The 26890-nt window shown below is 38.4% G+C and overlaps 1 protein-coding gene across 4 annotated transcripts in view; it reads right to left on the reverse strand.

Annotated features, from left to right (window-relative positions):
* cadm3 (cell adhesion molecule 3) overlaps positions 1-26890 on the reverse strand; it is a 150056-nt gene that overhangs the window by 86183 nt on the left and 36983 nt on the right. For all 4 annotated transcript variants that reach the window (XM_044133949.1, XM_044133950.1, XM_044133948.1 and 1 more), the window contains exon 3: positions 5871-6020. In XM_044133949.1, coding sequence (XP_043989884.1) covers positions 5871-6020 — 150 coding nt within the window. The remainder of the gene's footprint in view (positions 1-5870; positions 6021-26890) is intronic.

Raw genomic sequence — 26890 nt, forward strand, 5'->3', positions numbered from 1 at the left:
TTCAACTCTGATAGGTGTAAGTGATTTTCTGGTGTAGATATTTTTGAAGTTGTTGATTCTTTAATTGTTGTATAAAAATCATTGTAATCTGTCTGAATTGTATTCCTATGAACTGTATTGTAAGTTTACACTTTTATCTTGCAGTCACTTCATTTCTGCTCTTAACAAATTTCCCTTAGGAGACAATAAAGTATATCTCATCTTATCTTATTTTATTTCATCTTAATGACGTACAGATTCCTTTTAGATCTTTCAGCCAATATCTAGGTGGTGAACTGAACTCGGCTTTCTAAAAATCTGGTTAATCAAAGGAGGTAATTGCTTTATTTCATACAGCTAGGGTTATTTGGATAGGTGTTTGTCTTTCACATTAACTGAAATCATCATTTTAAAACAGAATTTTGTATCATATTTATCTGATAATAAAATCAGTTAGAATATCAAGCATTGAAATGTAACAAAACTAAACAAGAACAAGGGATTGGTAAGGTCTTGTGCTTTCACATTTCCTGCAACAGACTTTCTCTTTTAGCTCTGGCTTCTCCACCTGTTTTCTCTTGCCTCATGTCCATCTCTTTGTCTCAATGTCTCTTGTGTTTTTGGTCCTGCAGTATTAATGCAGGAACCCATCTGTTTCCATGCTTTCCCAGCTGTCTAATCTCCTCTATTAGCAGGTCTGTTTTTCTCATCTCATCTACCCATCTATCCACTCACACTTGTTTCCTCCAGGGTATCCGCAGGTCCTTAAAAGGGTCTTAAAATAAATTATCCAGAATTAAGGCCTTAAAGTGTACTAAGCCATCCTGCATCGGCGACAGTTATCGTATCATTCATTTCTGCCACGGAGCAACACTTTCCTCACATAAAACCTTCACGCTCGCATTAATACAAGACAGTATCTACTACAAAAAAGGAAAAAAAAAAAGAAAAGAAGCTTTCTTTTTTTGGTCATTGCATCTGCTTTAATAAACTCAGCTGGGCTTTATGTCCCTTAACAATTAATTTCCTGTTTTGCTTCATCTTTATCTCCGTTATAGTTGCAGAACTCTCATTAGCTCTGCTCCACTGGAACCAGACTGCTTTCCTCTGCTTTGTTCTTTTAACTATTTTTTGTCTTTCTAATCACTCACATGTAGCTTTTTTAAAAAAGATCCCTTAAATGTGGCCACATACTGTTCCCTCCTCTCTCTCTCTTTCTGAGCCACCTCTCGTCTGGTGCAAAGCAGGGTTAAATTGAACTGATTTCAAAGGCTTTGTTTGGCTGATAAAAGTTGTGGGGGCTTTGCCCTGCCGCCCAGAACTAGATTGAATCGATGTGGCCCTGTGATTATGCCAGCAAGATCAACATTTCATATATCACGGGCACGGGTGAAGATATTTCACATCATTTGGGGGAATAGTATGTTTTTATTATCAATAAATCCAAGGTCTTTTTCTTCCCCTTTTCTTTAATTTCTTCCCAGTTTTAGATGCTCCTTCTTTTTTTTTCCTGGCTCTCTTGTTAAGCTCAGTTTAATGATATGGCCTGGTTAATATTCACATGAAAATTATTTTAATTTCTTTTAATCCAGCTTGTTATGATAAAATGATCATCCCTCCTTCAGTTCATGATTACCCATTTCTTAGTTCCTTTTCTGGAGCGTCACTGTGAAGAAGTTCCCCTCATCATTTTGTTCTGCTATCTCTCCACACACTGTTCGGCCACTTATTACTTCCCCTCCGCTCCAAAGCCCGGCGCATGCTGGGCTGAGCTGGAACGAGACAGCAAGGAGTTCTGATTTTTCCCATTTCCCATCTCCTTCTCTTCTTCAGCCCCTCTTCAATCAAGTCTTTTATTATCTTTTCTTTTCATTCCAGCTCTGGTGTATCCTTTATACTGCTGCCTCCTCTGTGTCCTGCTGTCTCAGCTATGAGACAAGGTGTCTGGACTCCACTGCTCGGGCCAGCGGCGATGACTCGCTGCTTCATCTCAATTTATCATTTCTGAAAGTGGAGCAAAGAGGAATGTTCAGTTCCACTTGTTACTCCATCATGACTTAGGTTTTTGGAGCTGAAAATCTTTTTATTTAAGCCTCTTTGATGTATCTGATTCTCCTGGACTTTCTACATCTTTAAAAATATATATATATATATATTCAGTCTCCCACCAAGCATGAGTTTTTGGGCAAGTGGAGAAGATGGTGAAGTTTGAAACTCAAAACAAGCAGAAAGGCCCTGGCGAAAAGTTTTTACTACAGAAATTTTTTTTGTTGTTGTTTTTTGGGCCTGTTTTTTTATTACCTTGTTGTTGTCCCTCCTTCAGAAACCAGGGGTGAATTAAATTTACTACAGAAAACAGCCCTAATGAATGTAGAGAGTGATAACTATTTTTACTCATTAAACATTTCTCCCATTTTGTTTCAGTCATTTCCTAGTTTGCTGGATGCATTGTTCAAAAAGAAGGTAAAAGTACAAGAAATTATACTGTGGAAAGAAGAACTTGCTATCATGAAAAAAAGGTTTACACTAGCTCTACTGAGTAATTTGGTAACTTTCAGTTATTTCTGTTAAATATGCAATATAAATCAGTTTTGTACTGTATATGAATGTCAGGATTTTGCCTCAGTTTTCATCAATTAAAAAAAAAGTCCTTCAACACTTTGGCAGCACCAAAAATCAAACGAACCAAAATGACGTAAATTTTTATCTTAAAATATAAAAATTGTGTAAGACAAAGCAAAATAAAACAAAAAAGGAAGAAAAACCACAGACATGTGAAGAAGTACTTCTAAAATTCAAGTAGCAGAATAGAAAACAATATATTACATATCTTAGATATGTATTTCTTTAGAGTTATTTCACCACTGAATGAGTAATTTGGTCAAAGAAGTTAATATTAACATGTTGAAGTCTAATTAAAAGTGTTGCTAGGCAATAAGCCCTGTTCCTATATGAACCAAAAATAATCTTGCTTGCCTTTTTCTTTTACTATATTCCAAGACTGCGATATGTAAAAAAATAATGATTGCAAAACAACTGTTAAACAGTATAAGTAGTTTAGATTTTGAACAAGATTAAATGAAGTCCACATAAAATAAAAAAAGTGAAGCATTGATGTCAAAGGAAGTTGGTTTTGTTTGCAGCTAGCATTAGCCAGTCACACTGTTCTAACAGATTAATCTTAGCTTGTCTGTCTCTCTCTGACTGCTTCTTTCTCTTGTGTATCCAGAAAGATGCTTTCATCTAAACACACTCCAAATAAAATCCCTTTAAAATAAAGATACATTTTATTTTAATCTGGATAATTGCTAACTGGGAAAAAATGCTTCAGTTTTCTAACTGTGATTTTTGGAGATTTCTTTTTAAACCTCCCTCACCATCTTGCTAAGACTCAAGATAAACATTTCTCCTACTCCTGGTATATTTGTCACATTCCTTTCTGTTTTTTTACATTTAAATGTAGTAATTGCTCCTCTACAGCTGTAAATTAGAGTAAATTTTTACAAATGGATGTTTGTCAATGTGAGTGTTATTTTCTTATTCTCATTTAGTACAGCAACTAATAAGAAAAATGGACCTCTTATTAGCTTGTGTCATGTCATATTTATACCTCAAGGAAACACAAAGACATGGATTAGCTGCTGTTTACAAGTTTCTTATCAGAGCATCAATGTAAAAAGGTATGTTAAGTATTATTTAAAAAATGCTTGCAGTTTGTTACCAGCTTCCTCTTCTCGTTCATCTCTGTTTCGCAAAGTACAGAAAATGCTGCAAGTTGATGTGCTGCAGCAGGCTGGAACGAGGCTGCTGAAGACCAGGCTGGAAGGGACATCTTCTACTTTTGCTCCCTCTTTCTTCCTTCTCCTTATGTTCATTTCCCTGACATCCACCTTCTCCTCCAATCCTCCTCTCAATTCACCTCAAAGCAGAAAACTGACTTGAAATTTTGCATCAGAGCAAGAAGAGTTATTCTTCCGTTTTGCAGCAGGAGTAACAACTTGCTGGTCCTTCAACTTGCCCCCTCACCCCAACACACACACGCATACACACACACACACACACCCCTTCTCACATTTTTTCTCTGTTTTCCAAATCGTCTGTTGCAACAGTGTTGGCACTCTACAGGAAAAACTTCCTCTGTCTGCAATCATATCCATCCCAACTATTCTCAACTTTGTGCCTGTGATTGTTTGGCTTCTATTGTGAAGTGCTAAATTACTGCAAGTCTTCCTATCTCCACTACCAACAATCCAAACACATCTTCCATCCATGTGTGAAGCTCTCGCCTCTTTTCACTCAAACTTGCTGAGTCTGTTGTGTGAAGCAAACTATACAAGACTTTTATTTAAATTTTTTTCAGTCTTTTTGTTTGTTTTGCTATAAATACTGCTCCCGTGTCAAATAAAGGAGCCCATAAACAGATCACCTCCTTTTTAAGCGCCCAGCTTGCGCACAGTGTTTTATCATAGAGCTGAGACAGTTAATCTTTAGGCGCGGCTCTTATAATTGGACACATTGATGCACTTTAATTCATCAGACTCCTTGTTTTTTGTGTCTTGTGCTTTCTTTTGTTGCCTTTATCGAGCGCTTTTGGCTCTCCAGCAATAATACAAAACCGTCCTGTTGGCTTTCTCGGCTGCACAAGGTCTTTGTTTGGAAAGTCTTTTTTCTTTTTTTGCATCAACAAAGCTTCTGACCCCTTTATGTTCAAAGTGATTGTTGGCGCCTTGCTCAACATCAGTGCAGAAACAAACGTCTTAATTGCAAGTTGTTGGCTGAAAATTAAATTTGTACAGAAGTAGCACAAGAGTGTGATGTGTTTTTTTACTTTGCAATGCTTTAGATTCGCAGGGTCCATTTATATATCGCTGCTTCATGCATCTTAGGGAGATCTTACAGCAGTCACAACTTTAAAAACAAGCTCAAACACATCCAATGTTCACAAAAGGGAACTTTACATTTCCATTTCAGACTGTGATTTAGGGGCATCTTTGAGTGAATGAAGAACATTTCCTCTTTCTAAGTACAAAAATTTGTTTCTCTAATCATATTTTAGAAATATCACAGCTTCTATGGTGATTAATTTGTCCACATTCCAACCAATGTTATGTTTTGGAGCTGAAATACAGCAGTTTCTCTCCAATCAGCTTTCAAAAGTGACAGTTATCAGCAGATAGGAAGTGTATAGATAATAGGAAGATTTTTTACACGCATTCCATTGTCCTTTGGTTGCTTTTAAAATGAAATGCAAATCCGAACTGTAAAACTAATCTATCTAAGATGTATGAATGTTTGGACAGACAAATGAATACTTGTATAAAATTAGGGGAATTACTTTGATTGGAGCAACCTATTCTTAGAAATTTAGGAAGTAAGGCCTTTAAATGCAAATATTTTACCAGGCTCATCCAGGCCTGTAATAAAATATGACTTCTATATGAATTAGAGAGTATCCAACTGGATCCATGAATGACTGACATTTCCCCACGGTAAGAAGTGAAGGACACATTTATCCATCCAATAAACAGTCAATTTCATTTTGAAATCACTAAGCATTCTCAAAGAACTTCTGAGCGTCATCCTCCCAGCTGGTCCTGTGTAGTAACAATCCATCTGGCTTGTTTCATTATGTGATTGCTGCAGCTAAAACAAAGGTAGTCATTTGTTTGAAACACAAGAGGCGGCACAAATCTGTTGTAGTGATGTAATGATGAACAGATCGACCTCATTGTGTTAGGGTGAAAACCTGTTTTTCTTAGTCATGTTGGATAAATCAAAGTCAAAGCAAACGCTGGCTGCTAAAATACAGTGCGCAGTGATTGCCTGTTGTTGTCACTGCATTCAAGATGTTTCTCTTTAAACTTTCTCTAGCTGAACAAAGTAACTCTCACCTCTCTTCTCTCCGAAGTACAGAGTCTGTTGCGCAGTGTTTGACCACTGCAGTGAGGAGTTGTCAGTCTCTGCCACTCGGCAGGTCAATGTGACCATGCCGCCGACGGACACGGTCTCATCCGAGGTCATGGGCTGCAGCGGGTCTTCATCTAGGTAAAAGAGAAATTTAACAAAAGACAGTTGGAGAGATGCAACAGTGAACTTCTACATAAACACAATCAAAACCAGTATCACGCAGCGGCACCCAAATCAGATAAACCCTCAAACCGCGTTACTCGCCTCCCTCCCTTTTCTTTCTCTCCGTCTCCCACCGCCCATGTCTTTCTCTGCTTGTCAGATTATCTATACATCTCTATCTGTCTTTCTGAGAGCACAGACACAATGTGTGCGCACACTGACATCTTGTCAAAGGGACAGAAAAAGCTGACAAATGGTTATCTGCTTGTATGTCTGCGAGGCCAATGTAGGAGCAATGAGTCAGCGGTGCCCAGAACCTGCACGACCCGAGGGACTTTCAAAGATGGAAAGACAGTGGCGGACATTACCTCTCCACATGTCAAACAAACAGCGACAGAGCCAACTCATACCGCTGATGTATTTTATCCCTTTTCATCGATAACTGCGTCAAGTTTTCTAAAGACATGCATAAGCATCAACCCCTGCAAAATGGGCTCAAACGCTATGGAAATTAGCAGGTCGGAGGAAACAAGATTGAGAATACAAATGACCCCCTCATAATGAAGGGATTCTGAGGGCTGGAGCTGAAACGGGAAAACTACTGATGAGTGAACCATTGGGGTGTGTAACAGTATTCAAATAGGCTTAAATTATGGTATTTAACAGTGCTCCCTTGATAACGGTTGATGGTACAGGCTAATTCTACACTGCATTTAGCGAGGGTGGCAAATGATTTTGTGAATCAGAGCAAAAGATGTTAGTAGAATATGCAGGCTCCCATTTATAGTGAGTAATGATGAACATAGCCACTGATGCACCTTTTCCCATGTTGAGGTATTGAGGCCTTGAGTGCAGCCGTCCGTACTCGCGCATGTTATGCACTTCAAATTGCAATGGTGCTCGGGCAAAACAAAAAAAAATAATAGCATAAGTGAAGAAAAAAGACCAACTCAAAAGAGGGAGCATCTCATAAGAGGATACGCCTTGAGCGGTCTTCTCACCCTTTAAATACAGCGTGTATAAATAGTTTAATTGGAACCAAATTGTCAAGCGGGAGACAGGTTTATATGGAGCGTGGGGTGTTATCACATTCGTGCACGGCTGGTGGAATTGAATTTTTATTTTTTTTTAGAGAAGAACATCTGCTTAAATGTGCTTGGGCAGAACTCCCATCAAGACATGAAAGAGGATGGGGAGGGGCTCATGAAGTGCAGGATGCAGAAGAGGAGGTGAGAAAACCCAAGTACGTGTAGCATCAAAAACACACATTTGCAGAACATGAGCAGGGAGATGCCTGCAGGAACTTCGGCCATCTATTAAAGATGGAAGATGAGTTCAGCATCAGAACACATCAATTATTAGAAAAGTAAAAAAACTTTAGCATTGCTCTGGGCGGTGAAGACTGAGAGTGATAACAGCTTGTGAGGTATCACTGCTGCTTGCCAGCAGGATTCAGAAGACTTAAGACACCAGGAGCCCCACATGTCAGGAAGTCGCCGCTGTTTTAATGCAGCTGTGACCTTGTGGTAAGTTTATTGAAGCAGTGTGACGGCTGAGGCCTGAATTTGTGGTCAAGTGCCCTGTGGATTAGTGTCTCCTTTAATAGCATCCTGGTCTAATTCTTGTGGCTGATCGCATGAGCTTCTCAACTTGGCATGAACACTTTGAGCAAATTGGCTGTCCCAAGGCATCAGTCATCAAGCCAACCACAATGAGCTCTGACAAATTGCCCAAACTTATGTTGCGCCTTTGGTAGCTGCTGACTGTTTCTCTCAGAATAACCTGTGTGTGACATTTGTCTGAACCAAAACAGCCTTTAGGGACAATTTAACAAGAGGACACATTAGAGAGGAATATTCTCTGAATGGCACTAATGATTATAAGAGGACATTCAGCTTTAGATCATTAAATCAAATTTGCATATTTTTTGTTATAGTGTTTGTTTTTTTTTTACTTATGCTCTTACATTACAACAGTGCTTTGCAAAACTATTCCTTAAACTTTTCCACAGTTTTTCACACTGCAATCACAAACTTCAGTGAATTCTAGTGAAAATTATACATCGTTTGACCTTTTTTCTACAAACAGAAATCAAACTTTGTATGCATTGGTATTCACTAACATTTGAGTTGACATTTAGAAAAAAACACCTCTGCTGCAATTGCAGGTTCACATCTTGTAGGGTTTGTCTTCACCAGCGTTTCTCACCCAGAGACTGAAACTGTCTCCCATTTTTCTTTTTTATTAAAAGACAAAATTAGTCAGACTGGATGGAAAACATCTACGAACATTACAATGGACCCTTACCCAATCCCAGTTTATTATTCAAGAATTTGCCTAGTCACAGATTTTTTTAGGGTCATATCTGAAATATCTGAAAGAAAATGTGGGTATTAATGCCTTTTAAGGTATATTTGGTATTGGAACTATTAAAATATAGTTATAAACATTTTTAAATGATGCCTCCAGTATTGATGGATTCTAAGTATTCACAGGAGGCAGTTTTCAATTGAATTCAGGTCTGGATATTGACTGGACCATTCCAAATATTTTGCAGCCAACAGATTTCTTCATTCTTTAATCTTTCAACAACTCTGACCAGCTGTACTTGCTGAGTAAAACAATATCATGATGGTGCCATCACCATGGTTCACCAAGGGGATGGTGTATTCAGGACATGCAGCATTTGAAAGCAAATGCTGCATGATGAGATGTGCACTTTGATCAGTGTGCATCGTTCCACTACTTTGTTGTTTCCAACATGGTTCAAGGTATTTTTTTAAACAATGCATTTCTTTTTGTCACTCTGCTGTAAAAGCCCAATTTATGTGTTTGCATGACTAAGAGTTCTCCTGTCAACATATTCTCCCAATTTGGATGTGAAGTTATCACAGTTTATGCTATTTTTCCAGTAAATGTCTGTGAAAATACAGAGAAAAAAAACATGTTTTTGTCAAAAGCAGAAAAAAAATCCTTTAAAATTTTATTTCAAGCTTGTAGTTTCAAACAATGTTAAAGTTCAAAATACATTTTTAAAGTTTATTTGATCTGAAAATGGGTTAAAAGTTGAAGAAGCAAAAATCTGAAAGCAAAGACTGCATCTCATACTTTAACAGCAGCATATTAAGCAAAGTATTCAACTTTTACCAACTTCAGCTACAGTCATCACCCAAAGATCACACTTGCTGCCTGTCAGACTGACTTTATTTCAATTAATGTACGCTAATAAATAAAAGGTTAATCTTCCTCAAAGGACTCATAAAACCTGAAACAATTTAATGATGATGAAATGGCCCTCTGAATATTAAATTCGAAGGTCTGTTAATGCATACAAATCATTTGGAAGTTAGTCACCATATGAGGATGGTAACTTTGTTAGCTCTAACAGTCAGAATTAATCAAAGATAAATTCTGGCTTAATTAAGCTGCAGTATTATGTGGGTAGAATGAAACCACATTAGGATAATTTATCAAACTCTGAACAATATTTTAAATGGACTTGAGCCATTTCCTATGAGATGAGATAGGTGATTTAGCAAGATAGAGTTATACACTGATTTTTAAGTTTAAAAGTTTAAGAAGTATAAGTGCAAAGGGTTGCACCCAGCCCATATGTACCAAAATAGTTCACAAAAATCTTAAAAGAGTTGCTCGCCACTAGAATCTGACCCCGGTAAGACCTGAATATAAATACAGCTGTTCTGGTTATTTGAGGAACCCAAACAGCAGGAATTAAAGGAGTGGAAGGAAGTTCAGCTACAGTGTAAATGGTTAAGTCTGGCTAAACACTCAAGCTGCAAAAATAAAGAGGCGCAACCTCCCCATCCTTTGCAGACGCCGAGTTCAACACCAGCTCCTTTTATTCTTTCCTCACATCCCACTTCTTCATCTCCAACCAAAGCTGTAAGCCAGAGGAAGACACGGGTATTTAAAGCAACACAATTTACACCCTCCCTATAGCCGGCAACAAGGTGAGAGAACACAGAGGTAGAAGGCTGACTGGGATATCAAACGAGAGGAGGCAGGGAGGGAGCGCCGACAGAGAGGGAAGGACGGATGGATAAGGGTATGCAGAGGCGGCTGGGTGGCAAAACGAGGTGGGAAACCGGGACTGTGTGAAAAAAAAGGGAGGGGAGAGGAGAGAGACAACAGAGGGAAATTGAGGAGCTTGAGGGCTCTCCAGCGTCAAGAGACAGAAAAACAGAAAGACGAGCTTTTTACTTTGAAAAAAGGATTATTTGTTTCTGTTTTTTTCTAAGAGTTTAGATAAGAAGATTTCAAATAGTGTGAGTATGTTTTACCTAAATAGCTCAGTCCAGGCTTCTTCAACCCAGGAAAGACAAGAGGAAGAACATTCAGTATTACTCTGTTTGATTTCCTTTAGAAATCTTCACACAGTTTACAGCTGAACTGTATATTGTGCAATAAAACATTGCAAAAAGATTCAATATTTGATGGGCTTTCATATTCCCATGGCATTTATGACCTGCATGCAAAGTGCTTTTTACGGATGAATGTAGATTTTTGTGGCAGAGATTTTAAAACAGAGGAGTAAGGACAATTTTGCCAAACTACAACCAAATATGTCAACAAAATATTTCAAAATTTGTTTTTTGCAGTTTATTCTCTGATATTTTCATGAGCTGCTTCATAACCTGTGTTATGCCCTAAAATTTCTTATAGCTGAGAACATCTCTTGTCTACAGCAAAAATTTTCTGTCATATTTATTTCTATGCTCTGACTTGGTCAAACTAAAGGCCTAATTTTCTTTAAAGATGTAAATCGTTTACTGATTCATATGGAAGCCTGGACTCATGAGCTGAAACATAAACTCCCTCCTTTTTTCCAGTGTTCAAGATTACGCCGCAGCTTTTTGGCTGAATTGATCCACCTGAACAAATATCTAAATTTCAACAGGACCCCGGTAACCCCGGTTCATGATGTCACCACTGTTTAAATGTTCAGTGCTGTTTTTTGTGTCAAATTTACTTTTTGTAGTGAATGCCTAAAATATGAACATGGTCTTATCACACCAAAGCAGATTCTTTCACAAGGATCTATGTTTTTACAGCTTTGGATAGCAGTTGGCAGTTATCATATTGTGTCATTTAGTGTAATAAAATTCTTATCATGACAAGAATTTTGATTTATTGTTGTTGCTTTAAATTCCAATTAATGATGTTTAAAACCAACAACAACAAAAAAAAAAACTTGTCAGAATTGTGATATTTATTATTTTCTCCACAGTTTATTCAATTAATGCATCAATAAATGTAAACAAATTTGAAAATATGATTAAATGCAGTTACTGTGTGCAGCTAAGTGATACAAATCACTCTTCTTTATGTAACTGCTGTCCTGAAGAAGCCTATTACAAATGGATGTTTTTCAAGAGAAGGATTTGTTTGTGGGGTTATGACAGCAGTGCCATGCAGTCACATCCATCCATCCATCCATTTTCTTACACCGCTGTCCCTAATGGGGTCGGGAAGTGCTGAGGCGGGGGTCACCCTGACAGGTCGGCAGTCTGTCGCAGAGCAGCACATAGACAAACAGGACACACAACCATTCACACACACACTCACACCTAGGGAGAATTTTAGAGAGAGCAATTTACCTAGCAGTCATGTTTTAGGACTGTGGGAGGAAGTCGGAGAACCCGGAGAGAACCCACGCATGCACAGGGAGAACATGCAAACTCCATGCAGAAAGACCCCGGGCCGGGAATCGAACCCGGGACCTTCTTGCTGCAAGGCAACAGCTCTACCAACTGCGCCACTGTGCAGCCCCACAGCCATACAGTTATCTAAAAAAGAAGCAACGAATTCTGTTTATCATCACCTTTACCATTATCAAACAACATATTGTTGTCAGTGGGCCAGTGGTTCAGCCCATAGAAAAGCTTTCGGGCTCGCTCTGTTGTCACGCAGGACGCTCTTGTTTTGCAGCACCACTACTGTCTCAAACTGCATCATATCACTGGTCTTCTCTATCTCTCCTCTGTTCCAATTAGCCAGAACTCAGAGCAAAGACTCAGAAAACGTGGGGAAAAATACTCATCCCATAAAGCCCGGCCTATGAAAACAAACAGTCTCCATGGCACTTATTATAAGTTCAATAGTCATGAAACTCCTTGTCCCCACTAGTGGGACAAAAATTAAATCTCCCTGTTTGTCTCTGGCATCCAGCAGAAAAATGTACAGTGCAACTACCGCAGATCATCATGCAGGTCCAGTCCAAGGCAGTATGGGGCCTAGAGCAGAAGAGGATTTATGGGCCCCTCTTCCTGTTGAGAATCTGGTAAATGGGGCCTCATGTAGTTGGCCGAGCTTAAAGGAAATCGAAGGCAGCAATTCTGTTGAAACGTGAAGAAACCATGCTGAAACATAAAATTTAAACTCATTATTTTCACTTTTACAAAATAAACTTGCCCATTAAATCTTTTATATAAATGTTATCTAATTAAAAGTCTTAATTTATTTTTGCTGAAACTGTAAAATTAGATTTCAGAGAATTATCATTCTCAATAAACAAATGTTAAAATTCTAGATCTATGATCTTGGTAAACATTTAATCATTTAAATATTTAATCATTTACATGAAGCCCCTGAAGCTCTGACTGCTTATGAAACAAAATGGCATTAGACTTTTATGGTGCTTTTCTGGACAAACAAAGATGCTTTCTAATGAAATTAGTTATTCCCATATTTAAGATGAAGGTCTCAAGCTACAGGATTGCAGTAGGATCTTGAGATGACATTTGTTGTGAAATGTACAACTGTATAAATATGTATAAATGTATAAACTGTATAAATGTACAACTGACAGAAGTGAGGTAGCCACACACCAGCACCATCGGCCCTTTTGACTCCGTCCAGCAGGAAGGAGCGGTGAAGTGTCTTCCCCAAGGACACAACAATGGGGGCTCGAACCGGCAACCCACCAAGTACAGGACAGACTCCTACCATTGTCACCACCATCGCAAAGCTCAGTTTGCTTTGCTTTAGGTCGGCTCTGGTATCATTACATGTCAATCACTGACGCTACAAGCAACTAGGGGTGTGAGAATTGGACGTTCAGTTTTATCACGTGGTATTGTATGTTTTTTGGTACTCCTCTGATAATAAGTTAAAATAAGAACTATATATTACTTTTGCAGGTAACTTTAAGTATGGCTGTGACTGAGCGGTACAGTAAGACTAGCCCCACAAACATAAATATTGTTCTTAAAAAAATTTGTACCACGTTTTTTAGTACACCTGTCACGCTAAGACTTAAGAAGTGTGATTTGTATCACTAACTAAATAAATATGCATTTCATCATATATAATCATTTTAATCATAGTTGCAAATTTATTGATACTCTTAATGAAAAAACAGCAGAGAAAATATTAAAACTAATAATAGCAATGGGGGCATTTAAACAACATTAATTGGAATGTATCATGGTAACAATAAATCAGAATTGTTATCATGATAAGAAATTTATCACAATTACTGAAAATCGATACAAGAAATGTCCACCCTTATAAGCACCATTATGTTAGTCCACTTTATCTGTGAAAATGGAGCAGCAACAGTAAATTAAAAAACAGAAGTGCAGTGCTGAAAAGTTGAGAGATTAAAAATGAAGTGCAGTGACAAATATAAAATATATTTCAGTTGTTCTTCCTCTAGTTCTGGAACATTGTTTTAGTTTTCTAATTTAAAAATATTTTTGTTGTTGTGGATGTTTTTACAAAGCTTTTTACTCATTAACTATACTAATGGTTGATGATGACAAATAGGCCACAAAGATTTGAGTTTTTAGTTAGATTTATAGTTCGACTTTATGCTATGATTTACATTATAGGCTAAGTATGTATACATATGCATTGGTGCAGAAAATTATATTAGCATCAATATAATTACCAATATTATATAGTCACATTAGCACTGTGACTATGTGTGAATATGTACAGCATTTACTTCTCATTAAAATTTCAGTTGAAGTTGGGCCAGTTTGTCAGGAACTTTTTCTCTGAGTCAGACTCTAGTTTTGTCTTGTGTGAACTTGCGTACTTTTGTTTTTCTTCATGTAATCATAAGAAGTTATAATTATGGGAAGGAAAGTTGAACTGCCTGGAACTCCAGGCAGCCAAATGGGGAAGCAATTTAAGAGAAGGACTAGAAGGAAATTTGCTGACAACAAAAATATGTAATCAACTTTTAATCTGTTAAAATGATTGGACTGAACTGAGTTTTTAAAAAAAACAAAGTGCCTCAAGACTTTATTATGAATGGAGTACACCATGGTCTGGTCACCACTCAATAGTAGTTACTTGCAGGTGTTTCTTTATGATGCTTAATAATCTACAGCAAAGATATATTAGCAGAATTTAGTAATAAGCCTATATTTTACTATTATAAAGAGTAACCAAACAGTAAAAAAATCTATGAAATGCATCTGATTTATTCCATTGACAATTCTTTAGGACAGTATTGCACAGGAAATGTGCTTTTAAAGCAATTCTTTACTGAAGTAGTACAGCTGAAGTAATCTATAGGCAGGCTGACTTGTGGGCCCACATGAAGTCTTTGGAGCACAGTGATTTAACAGCAGTCTTGACACACAGCAATAAGGTTAGCAGAGTCTTTTCTGTTGTGCCTGAATTAGGAGCTCTCTAATCTTAGTTGGCACTCTATATCAGAAGCTGATATGAAGCTGAGCCAAAGTACAGGCGGAATAAAGAAACCGCTCCTGGAATGAGTCAGTTCTTACATTTATGCTTATGTCTCAGCTGAAATGCATTGTGCAAATAAAAATATAATCCTGATAAGCAATGCCTACAGATTTGGATTTGGGTCTACGTCAGTATACAAGCTCAATTCCCAAACAGATCAAAACTATTCGTTTAATTAAAAACTACTCTACCTTCTATTCCATAAAAAGAACCGACATTAAATATTTCCAACCACCTTGGCAATTAACATATTCACCCCCTTCTCTCTTCTTCTTCCATCTGTCTCCCTCTATCTTCCCCCCCACCCTTGCCTCCATCTGCCCTGATCTCCTCCTCAGCTTCCTCTCATCCTCCCTCACCTTTTCGTCCTTCTGTCGATCCTCATCCTCTGTTCCAAACCAACTCGTTTACTTCTACCCATCCCCTCATTCCTTCTTTCTCTCCTTCTTTTTGTCCTCCCGGGGTGGCTTTGCAGTGCTGCTGCTAATTAACTCAGGTTAATGAACTTTATTTATTGTAACACACGTTTTTCTGTGTGTGTATGCAGGCCCCTATAGACCTACATTCAGAGATTTTTACATTATTTATTTTTTATTTTTTTAGCTTTTGCTGTAGAAGAGTGTAGCTGTTGCTTTGCCGGGAGGTAATTATCTTAGTTTGAGTGACTCTTTGTGTGTGTGTGGATGTGTGTGAGCCTCCAGAATCTTATTATCAGTGTGGATTTGCTTGCATGCATGTGTGTTTGAGCACAGTTGTATTTGTTTTGCCGGGAGGAATTCATCTATTTGTGCGCACGTTCGTGAGGAAAAGTATGTGCACCTGTGTGATTTATGAGATTGTGTTTTGTCTGCATGTGGGTGCGTGCTTATATGCGTGTGTGTGTGCGTGTGCTTCTTAGCATAGCTGCAGGGAATTGTACGCGGCAGACACAGTCATGTGTCACGGTGCCGCAGAAGCTGTACACATTTGATGAGAAACTCAGCCAACGGTGTACGGTTTGATACGCTGTGGAATGACACAGTCCATTACGCACATACAGAAGCATCTTCTCACACTTTCTGCGAGGAAGCCCCCACCACACACATACACACACACCCACACCCCTGGCCCCGCCCTTCCTCCTCCCCATTACTGTAAGCACACACTGATCCTCATAAAAAAAATACAAATGATAACATGTACACGCTTGTGTCATACAAACAAACAAAGCGCTTAAAAGAGAAAAAGAAAACATCCATTTATAAGAAGGTACTTAAAACACACTAGATCAAGTTAGACACATAAAACATGCAACCTTTTAGAGAAATGGAGAACATCTTCACACAAACACACACATTCGGACACAGAGCAACCTCCCCCACACCATCCATCTATGCCCAGCTGTCCCCCCCTCGATTACCACCCATCCCCCTGGGTAAATGTGCATGTCTCTGCCCTTCTGCCCACCTCTAGATCCTACACTAGGAGCCTTGTTCCCACTTTTTGTCCCCCTTTTTTCCCGCCTTCTCTGGCAAAATCTGCTAATTTAAACCAGATGTCTCCCACAGAACAAAAATTTGCGATTTACATCAGATCCACTCATTCCCATTCTTTGACGAGCACTTCTTTGCTTCATAAAGTATGATGAAAAGCTTCGTTTTCAGCTAAAATCTTTGCAGCTTCGTAGATTTCATTGACACAATCATTGCATACTTTTTTTTTTCTAGCAAATTCACACTGACAATAAAAACCTAGCTGGGTAGTAAGGTATGGATTTCCATGGCAGGATTTGATCAAATAGAAGATAGTTAAAAGGGTCAAAAATGCTAGTTCTGCTTGGTTTGTATGTTGTGGCTGATGACATCACAACAAGCAGAAATCGAGCTAATCAGCTGGCATTAGTGAACACAATGGCAGATAAACTACAGGTTTGATATGGAGTCAGAAGCATGTCAGAGACGACGATGAACTTTAGGAAACTGGCAGAAATCTTTTCAGATCCTTGTTTCCATTTTTCCCTAGAAATGGATTTCCTTTTTGTCAGATAAATATCTGTATGGAAAATCTACATCAAACTCAGAACAAAAACAAACGCTGCTGTGAGAATGAACCAGGTCACAAAGTGTTATTATTCACAGTGATATGAGTGACATGTATACAAATCTTTAAATTGTAAGAAAATTATATCCCTCATTATTCTGGTAGTTAGTTGATAAAAATATTTTTTCTGTTGATAACTCACCAAAAACAGATAAGCTTTAGTTTGATTTATGGTGTCAGAAAATGAGAAATGCATATTTGACTTTTTATGCATTTTTTTAAAAAATAGTGTGAGATGAGTTTGACTGATATTACATAAAGTTTTAACCACTAGCTTAAATAAGAAAATAAAAATTCTTATTAGAATTGTCCTCCTGTTGTTATTTGAGGTTAATCAGGCAAAATAAGCGACATAAGTGGGGAGACGGCTAGTGGGCAGGATTGTAGAGAGGCTTGGGGATTTGAGAACCCCCTGCCTGCAGTCTTAGCACAAACAAACTCCTTAACCTTTAGTTTTTACACCATCCCGCCTTTTTTGTGAAGTCTGAGGATTGTGGGGGATTTTGCCAATCATGACCCCCTCCTTCTTACCACCTCCAACAACCTACCCTTCCTCTAGTGGCTGTCAAACTTAGTTAGCTCAAAGCTTAGACCATCTCCCTCCTTGTTCTCATCCTCCACCGGCTAGCTCTCCCTCCACCACCACTTCTCATCCCCCTCTAGTTTCACTATACACACACACAAACACATAGGCAGCACACCAGCAGCATCACATCCCAGCAGAGTGTCTGCAGCAACAGCAGCAACATCGAGGCGCCAAGCCGGTCGCCCCACCCTGCCACGGGAGCAATGCAGTGAGAAAGACAGAGGAGTGAGGGGTGAGCGGAGGAGGGAGGGTGGAGGGGGGGGTTCGGCTCATGGAAAAGGGCAAGCAGCATCACTGCTGACAAAAGAGAAAGAATAATGATTTGCCAAGAAAGAGAAAGACGGCGTGAGTTGGAGAGGTAGGAGAGAGATGGAGAAAAAGCACAGGGGAAAACCGAGGGAGAAGGGAATGGAAGAGGCGAGTGGAGAGTGAGAGGTGAACGAAGGACATGGCAGAAATAAGCATATATAGATAGATGAGAGCAATAAGGAGGTATGACAGGGTGACTTAGAAAGGGGCGAAACGACTAAAAAAAAAAACAATGAGAGCAAAACGGAGGGAAGTGGAGCACAGCAGAATGTGAGAAATGAAACGGAGGGATTGGAAGAGAAAGTAGAGACATGCTGACATGATGAGGTAGAGAAAAATATCAACAATAAGAGTTGAGGAAACTAAAGCGTGCCTTTCTAACCAGTTTTCCAGCATAAACTCTTCTCAAGTCACCTAATAAGTGGACTATAAAAGAAGAGACAGGAGAGCGAATTGTTGATTAAAATAAGCTGGTTAATAAAAACAGATTATCAGCATCAGTTGGTCAAAACTACAGAACATCTTCTGTAAGTTTGTAGCATGAGAAATCCTGTGTGTGTTTCCTGCGCCTGAGCCAAACCCGGGTCGATACTGCTTTGGATCCATGTTCCTTTTGATCAATCAGCTCCTGTTCTCATATTGTTTCTAACATTATCTCTGCTACAGAAGGGAATCTAAAGAAACTTTTAAAGGCTGTGTATCTGCCAAATGTCAGGCTTTATTGACTTGACTGGTTGAGTTCATTCAACAATCTGGCAAAAATATTAACGTCCTTAGAACTTTTAAACTTTGTATCATGTTTAAGCTACAAACTGCAGTGTATTTTATTTGACATTTACATGACAGAACAAAACAAAAGTTGTCCATAATTATAAGTTAGGTAAAAAAGAAAAACATGGAAGGAAAAAACAGAATATATATTTTGTAGATTTAGTTACCTGCAGGTAGTTTAGAGTATGTCTCTACCAGCTTTGGACATTAAGAGGCTAAAATATTTGCTTATTTTTCCTTGCAAATTATCTAAAACACAACCACGTTCAATGGAAACCATTTGTGATCATTTATTTATTTTAAATTGGCTATTATACTCTTAATTGAACTGACTAAACAAATTAAAGTTGAGTTGTTTGTACATGTTTGACCAAGCTTATGAAGCTATTGCTGTATTTAAGTGTGCTGTACTGGTGCAGAGTTAGCAAATAAATTTGTAATTGAGTACATTTATATATGTTTAAAATATTTAGCATGGTTTTTCTCATTATCAGCAGATACTAAACCTATATATGTTTTGGAAGTGAAAAAAGTGGATTGATGCATTCTTAGTTAAATCAAGTCCAGAATTTAACTAGGCCATTTTTGGAGTATAAATACTTTGGGAAAGTCCAGTAGATATGATAGCAGAAATATCTTTGCTCTAATCACCATGTGGTCCATAGCTACCATTACTGTGGAAGAAAGGACATCAAACGAATGTTTAATGAATGTTTACATTACTGTTTGCTATATGCAGTCAGCAAAATAAAACCAATAAATAATTCTGTCATATTCCACTGCTATTTCAAATCTGGAAAATAAAAAAGGTCAAAAACTTGTAAAACTTATTCTGCATTAGACTCTGCTTTTTGTGGCCTTGTCTTTGGCCATGCAGAATCAGTCTGCAAAAGACTTTGTTAGAAATAATTTACACACAGAAAACCCGGGGCTATGTTGGGCAAACAAGAATATTATTTTTTGCAGCTTCAAGCAGTTTTGTAGCATGGCCAGTCAGCAGCAATAAACTATCAGCGCGGTGAAAGCAACTTCATTTCGCTCAGAGAGAAAAGCCTTCTTAATAATTACTGCCTGAAAATAGTAGTTACTTGTATTCATTTTTTTTACAGCTCAAGAGCAAACACTCATGCTTCTCTGACAGGGTTTGGACTTCTGCAAGAAATGTCCATCTTGACTTGCATATTTTAGAGTTAAAGGTTAAATACCACATTGCAACACTATGCCCTGCTGGCTGCAAACTGATTTTGACACTGGTTGAAAAGTTACGTTTTTAAGACACCGGACGACCCTCGGAAAGAGACCACTTCACATTTCAGAAGCAACTCCTGTCAAAAGTTTACTTCTTTTGGACCTTATAGGGAATTTTAGTGTTTTACATGGAAACTTTCTACCCCTGGAACTTTTTTAACATTTTGTACAAGGAGCTCCACTATATTTTAATGAGATTTTTTATGATTGACCAATACAAAATAAATAATTTGCTAAGCAGTTTTTACATTTTCTTCACCAGTAAGTATGTTATGGTATCCATTTGACTCCTTTAGAGACAATATCCACCTTTGGCTGAAGTCACAGCTGCCAGCCTTTTGGGGTCCTAACAAATTTGCACAACTACAGTATAAAATTTCTCCCAAAATAACTCAGACTGGAAGGAGAACAACTGCGACCCTCATTTTCCACTTTTTAGCTTCATCCTTCTTCCCATCCACTCTGACCAGCTTCCCTTTTACACAATTGGGTTTAAGATGACAAAAATGAAGAAAATTCAAGGCAATGTTTATGCTTGTCGAGATGCTTCTATCTAAATTTCAATAACACTTGATGCATATTAGAGAAGGATAAACTGTCTGGATAGAAACAGAGCCATAGTGGTGCAACACACTGGCTGCCTCTGGTCTGAGCCAGCACACAGTAAAAGTCATGAAACTAATGAGCACCTTCCAAGTTATGAAGTAATATCCAAAATTTCCCACGAGATGAAAGTAATACCTGAAAAAGGTATCTTGCTTTTCTTTGTCTTGCAGGTTCACTTGAATTATGCAATTGCAAGGTTTGTTTTATTGGTAGGACAACTGCTTCTTCTACTAAATGGCATACATAAAGTATGCTGCCACCATTTGGCAATGATATTCAGCTCAGTTTATTTGCTTTAATGCAGTTAGCGGTCCACCGTTTTGCATCCTTTGCAAATATCACCTTAGATCAGGAAATGAATGGAAAGCCGACCGGTCAGCTACTTTTTCTTCTACCGTTTATAACTCGGCAGACATCTTGGCAGTGGTTCCTCCTTATATTAGAATACAGTGCAAAGCCCTTTGGTAATTTTGTTCACTTTCCTACAGCTGTGCCAACTGAGCACCTTCAGAATCAAAATGAATTGGCTACAGACTGACTGCGAGGAGCTCTTTTCTGCACCAGTAAGCAAGCCCACTTCAAAAGAACCTCAGCCATCAGAAATCATCATTTGATAACAAAAAGGAAAAGCGAGCTTTATCTCTCTATCTGTACCCTCACACTGAAAGAAGTGCACACACACAAACACAGGAAAATAAAGAGTGAAATCTTTAATGTCTTGGCAAAGGCACTGAGTGCCTCTGCCAATAGGCCTCTTAAAGAAATGAGTAGTCAATTACCAGAAGTTTGCCCTTTTGACAAAGATCTTTGAACTTGCAATCAGGAGCCTGAGAACCTGCTCTGTCTGCCCCTCCATAAACAACCAACTTCAAAAACAGCAATCAGACTCACACAATATTAGATTAGCATAAAACAAATGTGCAGACTGGATGATAATTTATTATCAAAGTCTATGTTTCAATTTAATTACATTCTGATAAAATTACTGCTTCGCCAATTTGTTTTTCTAAAGGTTTCCAATCAAAACAAACTCTGATTAAACATTTGTTCTTGAAAAACCTAATGGTACGTTCATTATGTTTGTATTGGGAATTTGAAATTGATGCTTTTCTGCTGTGAATTTAGATAGAAAGTAGATCTGAGTTCCAGCTTCTGAGACAAATTGAACACAATGCAGCATACAATTTACACTTTCACACATACCAAAGGTATGGTGAATGACCTCTGTCCATACCTACTAATGTGAGAGAATATTAATTTAATTTAAAAAAGCATCCAAATACCCCTGGTGATGCTTAATTACCGCACTTATTTCTTTCCTATTGCTGAGTTGAAATTCAAATCCTTTAAAACTGTCACAGAGTGCTATACCAAGGGCAACCTTGTCCTGAGAAGAAACTGTTTAAATGTCACAATTAAAATAATTATATTATTATATTTGACAATATATCTGCTCAGTTTGCTCATCTTATCCCATTAAAAAACACTTTTTTGGGAAAATCTGACTATTTCAGACTCCCACAGCAGAGATTTTTCCAAGAGACTCATCTTTTTTTATGCATCTTAGCCAGAAGAAAATGGTTTGTCCTGCACTCAATATTTAAATGTGTTTTATGCATAAAGTACAAGTCAATAATTACCAACGTTGACTATTAAGCTGCTGGCTGCAGCTCAACTTCCTGAGCAAACAGTTTGAATAATAGTTCGACCAAAATGAGCAAACTCCTTGTGCTACTCTTTGAAGAACAGAAAATTAAGTTTGCATGACAATAAAAAAATATAAATATATATATATATATATTTAAAAACAAAGACTAAGTTTAACAAGAATCCAGTCAAAATGTTCTGCTTGAAACTTAATAAAAACAAATATACTGCATGGAAAACATGTATAGAACTGTGATAATCAGTATCTAATTGTTTTTATGTTTTAAAAAACTAAATAACATCAAGTTACACATTTTAATTGAAAACCTGTGATATTTTTACTCAAAGTTACTACATTGAGAATTTTATTCATCTTCTCTTGGTTCACAGCTGTCATATTGTACAAAGTTACAAATCAATGTGTTCAATGTTCAGACAGAAAGTCTTGAATCTTACAGGCTTTTTGCCTTGGGCCAATGCGGTTATATTACACTTTGATGTGACGCTCTGCAGCCCTTTTGTTATGACAAAACTAAGCTGCGGCCTATGCAGTCTGCTCCACTGCTCCTTGAAATGCTTCAAACACTTGAAAGGAGTCCATCTGTGCCTTACTGAATTCAGTGAAAGAAGAGGATGATTAAAAGAGGCCGACACCTGCCTATTGATGGGGTCTCAGTTAATTGTGTATCTTGAAGTGAAAACATGATGTTGAGAAAACTGTCTGCAGACCATCATGGTGGGACTGTGTCAACAAGGTGTTTGCCAAAAGTCACCTGAAGGACTGCAGGGCAAAGAGAAAAACAGAGTGTGATCTAATGAAATGAAGTCTGAATTATTTGGCCGCAATTTCCAGCAGAGTTAATGGATGACATGGAGAGATGAGCATCTTCTCATTAATAATATCCCTACAGAGATGGTGATGTTATTTTGCCAGAAAGATTTTCCAAGCTGCTACCGTGCAGCTGTGAACAAAAGAAACAATGACTTTAGGCGGCGAGCTGTCGAAGTGAACGCTCCCATAAACAGACCTCTGCTGTCTAAGACTAACTCCGATACTGCACAGCTTTGTATACGCATTCTTAGATTATATATTTCAATTCAGTTCAGTTTATTTATATATTACCAATTTACAAACAAATGTCAAATGCACTTTATAAAAGGAGCATATTTGATTTAAAGTTATCAAGTCTGCCCAGCCATGAAGACAGATTCAGCTTCATTTAAACATATTCCAATTCATTTGCAATTGTTATAATAAAACAACTTTATCAACAAAACATATTTTAAAACAGCTCATGCTTTACAATAACACTTATAGAAATATCAAAAAAGCTCAATAAAATGAAGAGCTACTAAAAGCATGAGGTTAAAACATAAATTACCTAAAAATGTAAACTCATTATTGGGTTTTGAAAGCCAGGAAAATTACTTAAAGTGATGGTACTATGTATGTTTTCAGGCACATAGTGCCATTTTATAACACAATCTAGTATACTATATGTATCAAGCATGACTTAAAAAATATCATTTCATAATTTGTCATCTTAAAGTCTGTCTCTTTAAAAATTGTATGCTCTTTCCCACAATCCACCTTTAATATGTCATCAAAACAGTACTTCACGCAGTTCCATCAGGTGTTTGCTAATTGCTGCTGCTGCTAGTCTGAAGGAGCTGAGTGGGGTGTAATGGGGGAAAGGAGCTTCAAGGAGGAGCTTTGAGTAAATAGGCAGTGCTCTGTGAGATCAAGTGTTCAGACACAAGAAATTGAAGGATTCCTCAAACATGCATAACAAAAAACCCAAAGCAGCATTACGCATGTTTTTGATGAGGGAATAACATGATGACATCATATAAAGCTCAAAAAGTCGATTTTACATAAACTCTCCTCCCTCTTTAAGTTATGATTTCAATACTTCCTTAGAGGGGGCGTACTTAATTAAAAGCGGCAGGTTGTTCCCCAGCATTACAACTGCAGCAGTAAAACTTGCTCTTCCTTGCTGACCAGTATAAAATTATCACCATAATACAATACAGTCAGGTCCCATCATCATGTCATGCCATCTGCTAACAAGTTATCTATCTAAGGAAACCCAGGCGGCTGCACTGAGGCGCTGACTTTGCGGCAATCCCTCATCCTGAGTACAGTCATGTAGAGCAGCACAATGCAGATGTGCATGTACTCTACTCACCAATGTGACTCAGGAAATCATTTTACAACCTAATGTTTGCAGATTAATCAATTCTGGCTTTAAACCATAAAACTCCTCAACTCCTTTTTATGGTGAGTCTGTAACCTAAGAAAATGTCTTAAAAAAAGCCCTCAAATGTCTGAAAACCCTCCAGATGCACTGCACATTAAGGTATGTATCACATGAAGAGACAAATGAGCACACAGACGCCTTGCAGAATGTCTCATCCTGCACCTTCATACAAACACCAACCCACTTCTGAAACCCAAAAACTTTCAGAACAGCTGTAGGATGGATTGGGCCCTTGATGCCTGGGATATGGCCGAGATTATGAAAGGGTGAGAGAGCTGAGGGTGAGGAACACAAAGGAGGGGAAGAGGGACTGAGACAACCAGAGACGGGAATGAGCCAGTAAGCCGGGAGGTTACAAGGCAAGATATGCCTCAAATTAAAACATTTTGAACAAAGGAGGGCTGTTGCCAAGCAACCCTGCCAGAACAAGGTTTCCGGGACAACAGGGATGACCTGAAGCTTGACCTAAGAAATGGATTTGCCCTCAGTGCCCACAGGTACACTAGCACAGGCACACACCGTGACCCCGCTCTCCGTCATTGTTGCTTTCCAGGTCTCCGCCGACAAACGCAAACAGACGGAAGGTTCCTCATGGAGAAACAGCGAAAATGGACGAAATTACATCGGAACAGAACGGCAGACTTTCAATCAGGAGAGGCTTTTAAAATGAGAACCGATGGGGTGAGGAGGGTTAATGGCTCAACTTTGCCACAAGGAATAACTAGTGAGTCGCCACACATGGTCGGTTCAATATCCAGGAAGAGTTAAAGGAATAAATCAACAGAGCTTAAAACTGGATTTTAAAGTAAAGGTTGCCTCCCAGATTACCCACAGAATGTTTTTAAATGTATCCCTAACTTCTTAACTCTTAGAGATGATTTATACCACACTGTTATCATAAAATTTATTTTTGAGAGTGAAAAGTTTATTAAATTTAAGGATTATTTCACTGCACATGAACAGAACCTAAAAAGCAGAACAGTTTTGGCTAACCATAAAGTTCTCTTGGCTCTCTTTAAGACGCTGTCCTCAAACTCAACCCTGGATTACTGTTGTGCAAATCTGATCATGCAAGCATGGCATGAAAATCCTTTTATACTTACTGTAGACTCAGAGCATACGTGTTAAGCAGCCTGTGTGCTTCAAACAAAGACAAAAATAGCCAGTTTGTCCTTCTCTCTCAAATTTAAAAGATGGATTAGCATGTATTCTTTCAAGAATGGCTAGATATTTGAGAGAGAGATTGAGTGTTTGATTATTTAATATTTACAGAAAAATATTTTATGGTTTCAATCCACACTCTTCAAAACCACCATTAGTTTAGATTGGATCAAAAAATTTGATTGAAGTTCTTCAGTTAAAGACTTACAGTTTTTGTTTTTTTTCCCTAAAAATCAGAACATCATTTGAAACCTGCTCTGATACAAACTTGCTACAAATCATGAAAACTTGCAGATGCCTTTGAAGCTTGTTTCTTTGGTTTCAAGTCATCCCTGCTGTCAGACTGTTTCCACTCAAACTCACAAAAAATTTTCTCTCTTTTCGACATGTAATTGCTGCCGAGTTACATGAGACTGGATGCTCCTTTTTTCTTTTGTTTCAGGCAGACCTTCTTCTTGCTTTCTTCTTGTTTCACTCCCTCCGTTGTTGACTGCTCAGCAACAAGACATGAAAGAGCCAAGAAGAGTTTCTTGACAGGAGCGTACGTTGGGTGGATGGGAGACCGTGCATGTTTAGTGTGTCAACGTAGAAACTACATAGTAAGACGGCGCAGAGCTGGGAGAAGCAGAAATGTTAATGTGGACAAAAGTTTCCAGAGTGTGTGCTGAGCTCCGTGCTGTGCAAGAGCTGCTTCTCCTTCATCAAAAATGTGTGTAAGTACACGGAAACACTCCTCCCCAGACATGTTTTTGTTCTTCTCGTGGGACTACTTTGTGAAAGTGTGTCCTTCCTTTGTGTGTGGCCGTAACGCCCCTGCTTCTCCATCTACGACATCTGCGGGAATGTGTGTACGCCTTGCAGCAGCAAGCAGCAACCTAACGAACGCAACCTTTCAGATGGCCCCCGCGGTTTGTCACTCCCAATCAAGACGAAGGAGATCAATGGAACAGTACGGCAACGGGAGCAACGATGAAGAAGATGAGGAAAGGCGGAGGAGGGCTTTTTGTTTCCAACAATGGCAGCAGAGACGCAGACAGTGAAACAATAGAAGCTGGACAGTGGCGGTTTTATCGCTTTTTATGGCGACTGGCGGGGTGCCTCTGCACATTGTTGGGGCTCCTCTCGTGGGCTAATTGACTAATTGGGGTCACTCCTTGTGGTCTTAACTGTCACAACCTCCTATGTCAGAGAACTGGGGCAGCCCAGTGAGCAACTGGTAACCATCGACACCAACTATAAAGCCATTGCTTTATAATTTATATTGTACAAGTGGCTGGAACAGGAAGCTTCTACCACATTTCTCAGCTGTACCTCCATGTACACTATTTACAACATATTGCCTGAATGTTTCTACATTCTGTCATGTAACAACAAACTTTAAGGAATTTCTTTGGGACTAGCAGTGGGCTGTGCATTTACGTTGATAACCCTAAATAATATCTAATGCAAT

Source organism: Gambusia affinis, linkage group LG12 (genome assembly GCF_019740435.1).
Source record: "Gambusia affinis linkage group LG12, SWU_Gaff_1.0, whole genome shotgun sequence".
Lineage (NCBI taxonomy): Eukaryota > Metazoa > Chordata > Actinopteri > Cyprinodontiformes > Poeciliidae > Gambusia > Gambusia affinis.